The sequence below is a fragment of the Ipomoea triloba genome, chromosome 4 (assembly GCF_003576645.1).
Source record: "Ipomoea triloba cultivar NCNSP0323 chromosome 4, ASM357664v1".
Lineage (NCBI taxonomy): Eukaryota > Viridiplantae > Streptophyta > Magnoliopsida > Solanales > Convolvulaceae > Ipomoea > Ipomoea triloba.
The window spans coordinates 8,929,531-8,938,556 of NC_044919.1; the positions used below are offsets into that span (position 1 = coordinate 8,929,531).

General features: G+C 34.9%; 1 protein-coding gene across 1 annotated transcript; it reads right to left on the reverse strand.

Annotated features, from left to right (window-relative positions):
• Window positions 1-2,826: 2,826 nt before the first annotated feature.
• On the reverse strand, window positions 2,827-6,511 carry LOC116015093 (chalcone synthase B-like). Its single transcript, XM_031255097.1, has 2 exons — window positions 6,269-6,511; window positions 2,827-4,009 (listed from the first exon to the last, which is right to left on the reverse strand). Exons 1-2 carry the CDS (start codon window positions 6,441-6,443, stop codon window positions 3,018-3,020), a joined length of 1,167 nt encoding a protein of 388 aa, XP_031110957.1. The 5' UTR covers window positions 6,444-6,511; the 3' UTR covers window positions 2,827-3,017.
• Between the last annotated feature and the right edge of the window lie 2,515 nt (window positions 6,512-9,026).

Genomic DNA, 9,026 nt, shown 5'->3' on the forward strand with positions numbered 1-9,026 from the left:
GGGGGGGGGGGGGGGGGGGGGGGGGGGGGGGGGGGGGGGGGGGGGGGGGGGGGGGGGGGGGGGGGGGGGGGGGGGGGGGGGGGGGGGGGGGGGGGGGGGGGGGGGGGGGGGGGGGGGGGGGGGGGGGGGGGGGGGGGGGGGGGGGGGAATAGGGCACGAAAAAGTTAAAAATAAAAAATAAGGTTGTTCATGCACCCATTTTGCACGTGCAGCTGTGCGCAGCACATGCACTCGCTATCAGTTTTCTCTCAAATTCTTTTCAATTAGTGGGCTCCACTAAAAACCAACCTTGTAAGAGAAAAATTACCGATAACCCCCCCCCCCACCCCCCCTCCCACATTTGTTCAAAAACTTTACCCAAGTTTTTTCTTCTGAAAAAACCTCTCCAAGAACCACAAATATGGTTAATCTTAGGTTGAAGAGAGAGATAATAGGATAAAGAAAAAATGTATTCGTGCAAATATAAGTTTTTAAATTTTTTTTTTTTTGTAGGACCTTGTATAAAAATTTAAAATAAATAAATAAATAACTATTCACTTAGGTGGGGATTAGGCGCACTTGCCGCTCGTGTACTGCACACGCTAGCTGGGGCATAACAAGAATTATTATTATTATTATTATTATTATTATTATTATTATTATTATTATTATTATTATTCCTATTCTTTTATTTGGCGCGTGCAGCTTGGCGCTGCAGGTGTACAGAACGTCCACTTGCTATCTATTTTCTCCTAAATTCTTTTCAGTTAGTGGGCTCCATTAAAAAAACCTAGCAAGAGAAAAATATCTTTAAAAACCCCATCCCCATCCCCATTTGTTCTAAAACTTTACCCAAATTTTTTCTTTTAAAAAAATCTCTCCAAAAATTACAAATATGGTTGCTCTTAAGTGGAAGAGAGATATAATAGGATAAAGAAAAAAATTGTATTCCTTGCAAATATAAGTTTTTTTTTTTGTAGGACAGAGTGTAAAAATTAAAATAAATAAATAAAAACTATTCACTTAGGTGGGGATTAGGCGCACCTATCGCACGTGTACTGCATGCGCTAGTTGGACGCATAACAAGAATTATTATTATTATTTTACTTTTCCTATTCTTTTATTTGGCGTTGCAGGAACATGCACCTACTATCAGTTTTCTCCCAAATTCTTTTCAATTAGTGGACTCCATTAAAAATCAACCTTGCAAGAGAAAAATACCCATAAAACCCCTATCCCCATTTATTCAAAAACTTTACCCAAGTTTTTTCTTCTAAAAAACCTCTCCAAAAATTACAAATATGATTGCTCTTAGGTGGAAGAGAGAGATAAGCGGATAAAGAAAAAAATTTATTATTGCAAATATAAGTTTTTTTTTTATTTGTAGGACCAGTGTAAATTTGTTTTTTAAAAAAATAAAAAACTATTTACTTAGATTGGGATTAGGCGCACCTGCCGCACATGTACTGTACGCGCTAGCTGGGCGCATAACAAGAAATACTATTATTATTATTATTATTATTATTTTATTTTATTTTTCCTATTCTTTTATCCCCCCCCCCTCCCCCTCTCCTAACTATCCTACCTGACTTCTAAAAACTTGTGAAAAAAATTAGCACTACTAGGCTTGCTCTTATGTGCTTAAATGGGACTTAAGGACACTATAAATAGGAGTCTTGCAAAGGGTTCAGACAACATCATCTAAAATCTTCTAACTTTTTGTATTGAGTCTTCTCTTAAAGGCAAATCTATCTTTTATTCAAGTCTTGTAATACCGCAACTATTAGGTCTAGACTCGTATCTTGGGCTCAATCTTTTAATCTTACTATTTAATAGTATTATTTTATTACGGATCAAAAGAACATATGCAACACACCGTCCAATTTATTTATTATTGTATTTGTTGACAAAAATACTCTTGATTACCCAGTCATATGATGTATTTGGTCTAATATATAAAACCATCTATTTTATTATATTTAAAATTAATAATTAATAAATAATACTCCGTATTAGTTATAGTGAGTACCTACCCATTTTGTGACCATAACTAAAATCTATCTACCTTGAGTTAGGGATGTATAGAAAAATTGCCATTTAGGTATATTACGAAGTAACATATTTTGTTGAGTTCTACTGACTCGGTTACAATACGAAGCAACATATTTTATTAAACACAAGTCGAATCTCAAATATCTCCCAAACAAGAAAAATACAAGATTCATTATTAAAATAAAATAAAATAAAATAGAGTAAGAAAAGAAATTATCAATTCTCTCTCTCTCTCTCTTCACACCATTAAAGCTTGATTTTGTATCATCAATCCTCTTATTACAACGGAAAAAGTACTCATAAGTTACAAAAAATTCCTTACTTGGAAACTACACTCCGAAGGAATTTATTTTAGATCAAAAGGAAAGAAAATGTATACTGTCAAGTAACTTGTGATTTGATGACATCATTGTTACTATTCTATATGGAATGTCACAAGTTTAAGTCTTATTACAATCAAAAATGTTAATATAATTATGTTGAGCAAAACAATACCTAACATGTCAACAATGTTTTTTAAACAAGTATTGATTTGTTTAAAGATGAGTAGTTGAGAGATTTTTAAATTTATTTATAATTTTAATTTTAATAATTGAATATTTTAATTTTAATAAAATGGCGAAAAGTGTAACGCCAATGATAACGTAAGGACAAAAAGTGAACACGATCAGCACTTAAAAATAAATTCTACAATTATCCTATAACTTAGAGACGAAAAGTGTAATTTTCCTTTTTAATCTCAAATCTCCTTTTCCAAAAAAAAAATAATAAAAAAATAAAAAATAAAAGACCCTCTAAATCACAAATTTTATCAACAAAATAAACACCACAAACTTACAAGAACATTAACTTGAATATATTAGGAGAAAACATATACTGCTAGATTCATCACTTTTCCTCATAGTTTATTTAATTCATTATGCATTTATTCAAACAAGAGAAGGGAAAAAAAAAAAAAAAAAAAAGCATAAAAAGTAATGATGATCTCAAGTGGGAACACTGTGGAGAACTACAGTCTCAATGGTGAGCCCAGGCCCAAAAGACAAAAGAACTCCAAAGTCAAGCCCATCACCCGTGGTCTTAAGCCCATCTCTAATGGACTGCTTTCTCACTTCATCCAAAATGAATATCACGCACGCGCTCGACAAGTTCCCATAGTCACGCAGAACATCCCTCGTGGCCCGTAACTTATTGGGCTCAAGGCCCAATACACTCTCCACTTGATCCACAATCGCGTTCCCGCCCGGGTGAAGAATCCAGAAAAGCGAATTCCAATCCGAAATCCCCAAACCCTCAAAAGCCCTAATCAGACAACTCTCAGCGTTCTTAGCTATGGTGGAAGGCAACGCCTTGGATCCATGGAAAGAGAGCCCCGATTCGCGGAGGTGAAGCGCGAGGTGATAGTCGCCATTGGAGACAAACGTCTGATTCGCCGAGAAAATCTCGAAGATCGGCGATTCACCTCTGAGATTTGGATCCGATCCGATTATCATCGCGGCGGCGCCGTCGCCGAACAGCGCCTGCGCGACGAGGTTATCGATGTGATCGGCGCTGGGGCCGCGAAACCCGACGGCGGAGCTCTCGGCGCACACGGCGAGGATGCGCGATCCCCGGTTGTTCTCGGCGATGTCCTTGGCGAGGCGGAGCACGGTGCCGCCGGCGAAACAGCCTTGTTGGTACAACATGAAGCGCTGTGTTGATGGACTGAGGCCCAAAAGCTTGATGAGCTGGTAGTCTGCTCCGGGCATGTCTACGCCGCTTCTTGTGCAGAAGATTAGATGGGTGATTTTGGACTTGGGTTGCCCCCATTCCTCTATGGCCTTGAGGGCTGCCTCTTTGCCCAGTTTGGGTATTTCAGATACCAGGATGTCTTGCCTAATGTTCAGTGAAGGTTCTCCAAATGTACATAGATTTGGATTCTCCTTCAAGATTTCCTCTGTCAATAACATGTGTCTTTTCTTGATCATAGTTCTGCTGCCTGGAAGTCCAATAAAAACAAAATAAAAGATATCACTACTTTAAAAAAAAAAAAAAAAAGTTATATGGATGAAAGAAAATGTGATATGGCAGTAGAAAGGAAAAAATTACAGTAGAAGTACACAAGTGGGAGGCAAGTACAGCATCCAGTGGACATGTGTTTTTCACGTACTTCATAAATTAAGTGCATAATTATTCAATTTGATGAAATATCATTTGCAGAATAATACATGTATCAATTTTGATCCGTAACTATTAAAATTTTTAAATTAAATACATAATTATTCAATTTGTATTACATTTAGTTATACTGTCAAATTTTTTGACCAAATTATTGACAAGTCACCAATAACCATCTAGTTTATTTAATTTTTATTTTAAAAATTATTTTAATAGTTTTTAAATTAAAAAACTTATAATAAAAAAACCGGCCATCACCCACCCTCATCCTTCGTCTCTGGAGGGGGTGGCTGACGTTCTCTTTCCCTATCTCCCCCTTCGTCCTTCGTATTCGACGGAGCGAAGGAAGAAAGGAGGACTCCCTTCGAAGGCAAAGGAGGAAGGTGGGGGGTGACCAACGTTTTTTATTTTATTTTTAAAATTCTTAAGTTTTTAATTTAAAAATTATTACAACAAATTTTAAAATAAAAATTAAATAAATTAGCCGGTCACGGGTGATTTAGTCAGAAATTTAGTTACAAATTTGAATGACATGACCAAATGTGATACAAATTGAATAATCATGCACCTAATTTGAAATTTTTAATATAATAGTCAAGAACCAAAATTAGTACATGTATTATAGTTGAGGAATTAAAAATAAAATTTTCTCAAGGATTTTTATTTTTGTTTTTAATTTTTTTTTTGATAATCTATGTTTTTCAGCTTCACCTAATTGTATCTTAGACTTTATGAACTCATTCCAAGTCATGAGGAGTTCAATAAAATCAATCTAGTTTTATTTATTTATTATTATTTTTTGAAAGCTTGTAACAACCTAACTTCACAAAGGGACCTCATAAAAAATTCTCCAAAATACTCAACCAATGGAGTGTCCGAGTGTCCTTAAAAAGAGAAGAAAACTAGCAACGAATATTCTTACCTAAATATTACTAACAAAATGCAAGTATTATCATTCTTCTTTAGAAGAAAAGAAAAACAAGTGATTAAAAAAAAAAAAGTTAACTCAAGTGGAAGGCTCTGAGCCTCTTAAATATGAGGTGATCATTATGCCAAAGGACAAAGGCGAATACCCATGAACAATATTGTAGAAGGCGCTAGGCGTTAGTTGGGCGCTTAGCACCTAAAACACCTAAGCGGTCAAGTAATTGGACTATATCATTTTTACTTTCTTCACTCGGGGCTATGAGTTGTTAGAGTGTTATAATTTCACAACCAAGTCTGATAACGTAAAATACGGGAAGAAGATAAAGGGGACAATACAATCTCTTATTACGAAATGGATCAAAGCCCTGATTCAAAGTACAAAATGGCTTAAAGGCTCGGCGGGTTGGCAGTAGACCTTCCTACTGTCCGAACACTCTTTAAGGCTTAGTCTAGAATCCAGCCAAAAAGTCCCTCTCTCCTCATTAATGCAGTATTTATAAGAGGGGAAAGTGGCGACCTCCGGAGCTCCCGCATGGCGAGCACGTGGCGGGCATGCATCCACCTAGCTCTTCGCCCAGGCCGGAGAGAGCACGTGGCGGCCCCGACGGGACAGCTATCCATCAATCAAGGTCACAACCGACCTGATTAGACAGGGACAAAACTACCCGACCGAATAGGCTAAAACCGAGAAGCGGAGGTCGGGTCCGGGCCATACTCGACCAGCCAAGCGTATGGTCGATCAGCCCAGCCAGAGTATATTTACTATCAAAGTCAACTATGTTAAATGGTTATTTGAGTACATTGTTGGAGGAATATAAAAGAGAAGCAACCGAACAGGCAAACAAAAGTCACTCGACCGAGTTGAGCGTCAACTCGATCGAATTGGGCACCGACTTGGCCGATTCGATTGCATATTTAGCCGAGTTGAGTGCCAACTTGGCCAAGTTAGGTGCCCAACTCGACGTCTAGGGCGCCTGGTCGGTCGGTTAGTCGACGGACCGACTAAAAGCCGCCTAGGGCTGAAATCGCCTCGACCTAGTGCCTATGCGGTTGATTTTTACCCAATGCGTGCCCGTGAAGTATGAAAATAATAATAATAATAATAATAATAATAATAATAATAATAATAATAATAATGAAGAAGGTAGCTCACAAATGCGGCTAAACTTTTGCTTGAGATCTAGCAAATGTTCACTGTTTGTAACTCGAAAGTAGAAATCTGGGTAGTCGGTCTGATCAACCCAATGAGAGGGGGTGGCTGTCCCAATGGCCAATATTTTTGCCCTTTCAGCCCTCCAAGCTTGCAGCTGCCCATTCTCAATCTTCATTCCTAATTCTTTTGCTTATTACTTCAGTTGTCAACTATTCCAGAATGTGTAAGTTGGGGGAGAAATGAGGAGCAAGGAAGACCAATAAGTGGAGCTCTTTATATAGGACATGCCTCTCCATAATTGACAATTAACTTACTATTTGCCTATAAATATATAATAATTTTTTTTAACAATGAGTATAAGTATAATAATGCATGTAATGCCCCCAAAAGATGTCTGAGTACGTGGAGCATGATTCTCGCATCAAAAGATCATGGGTTTGATTTTTATCTAATACCCTTTTGGTTGAGCATGTCGCATAATTAAGATCTTCTTAACTCGATCACTTTCTCTTTTTATCTTTTTATATAATTTGTAGACTAATACATACAAACGAAGTTTACGCCATGCAAACTATATATGGATTGGTTAGAGGCATGTAACTGATATACATAGCACAAAACAGTGAAAATTAATGTTTAATTATATGATAAAAATTAAATTAATAATATCAAGTTCTATAACAAATCACAAATATATATATATATATATATATATATATATATATATATATATATATATATATATATATATATATATATATATCAAACCATTGATCTCCACGATCTGATGGATGAGAAATCAAATAAAAAATGAAAACTTGTAAGATAAGAATTCGTAAAACAGTCTCATATACGGAGTAATAAATTTTTGCCATGAAAATTTTACCTAGTAGTACGCTAAGGTAAGAGTCCTACATACATGAACTTGAAAGTAGTCAAATGAACTCATTCGAACATTGAACACATCTATCTCATATAACTATATAAGGAGAAGAAAAGGAAGAGACAACCCCAGTGAAATTTCAAGTTGACTCTTTGTGAGAGCCGCCTCCTTACCAAAGCGCACTTTCGGAAAATCAAATTTTCATGTTCATTTTTGTCATTTAACCTTTTCTTTTTTATTGATTGTGTGTCCTAGTTAATAGAATATTAATGAAAACAACCAAAACTATCACTTTGGTAATAATGAGGGATAAAGAAAAATGTACACGAGAATAACTAATAACTTGAGTCAATATTTAATATCACACTCATGGACAAAATATACTACTTTTCCAAATCTTTAAATGAACAATTACTTAGCAAAATACCCAAAACTAATGACCAAATTAATAATAACCATGAAATGGTTTAATTTGGGACTGAAATAAGCCACTTCTTTTGAAACTTGATAATTATATATGTAAAGTCATTATAATTAAAAAAATTAATGTTAATTTTAATTACTTTATAATTGAGGAGTTAAAAATATTTTTATTTGATAATTGCATTCACTAATGATATATAATAATAATACAACTTCAAGTAGGTAAAGGTTCTTGTTTTGTTTATTTGCTTGTTTTTTTTTTTTGTTTTTTTTTGTTTTTTTTATAATAATAATTGTAAATTCCGCTTAGAAAATTGCATTTAAGTGATCCACGTGATGTGAGAATGAAGACAGATTTTCATTTTAAAATTTTATCTTTATGTATTTTCTACTAGGATATTGGAATTATGCACTTTTCACATGGATGTGGACTCATGCAATATAAATATTTGATTAATTGATTTATATATATATATATATATATATATATATATAGTTGCGTTACGTTTAAATGAGAGCAGTCTTCCCATGCGAACCTGCGAACTTCTGAAGGAATGCATCGTAAGTGCTACATGAATGTAGAACACCGTAAGTACTACATAAATGCACAACAATATTGTGTATTTATGTAGTAATTTCAAAACGTTCATGTAGTAGTTTCGGTGCATTCATGTAGTAAGTGCGATGTATATGTGTAGTAGTCACGGATTTAGAGTAGTTGTGCATTCATGTAGTACTTACCGTGCATTCTTTTAATTCGCAGGTTCAAATGAAAAGCTTGGTTTGTAACTGAACGGGACCCTATATATATATATATATATATTTGATCAATTTCTATGATATTAATCAATATTAGTGTCAAATTATACTTGATACAATCATGTAAGTATATATGGTTGCACCATATGTATCATTAGCACTCATACTTACAGAGTTACAAGACGCAGTATAACCAACCATACATGATTGAATTAGATACAACTTGCCAGCTTAAACAAAACATTAAAACTTACAATTATATGCAAACTATACACAAATATCTTTAATAGGGAGTTTGGTTGGAAGGAAGAAATTAAGAGGAAAAGGAATTGTAATTCCGTAGAAAAAGAATAAAGTGAGAATTTAAATTACATTATTTGGTTGTATTTATCTTTATCTTTCGTGAGTTGATGATGGCTCCAAAACTAAATATTGTCAAGTATGCATTCTGACAAACTTAGACTATTGAGTCTAGACCACTTCCTTGAGCATAACTTTTATATATATATATATATATACTATGCACTGTAACTCTGCTACAGTGTAGAATCTGTTTATTAAGCTTAACTTAATTTTTGAAATTAATATCAATTTTGGTCCTACGATTTTTAAGTTTTATCAATTTTGGTACACAATTTTAATTTTTTTCAATTTTGGTGCCTAACTTTGTTATTTTTATCAATTTTGATCCTT

Coding starts and splice junctions, on each gene's coding strand:
- LOC116015093 (XM_031255097.1), bottom strand. CDS start 6,443: ATGAAGATTGAGAATGGGCAGCTGCAAGCTTGGAGGGCTGAAAGGGCA. Junction 4,010..6,268: donor GCAAAAGTTTAGCCGCATTT/GTGAGCTACCTT, acceptor TTGGACTTCCAG/GCAGCAGAACTATGATCAAG.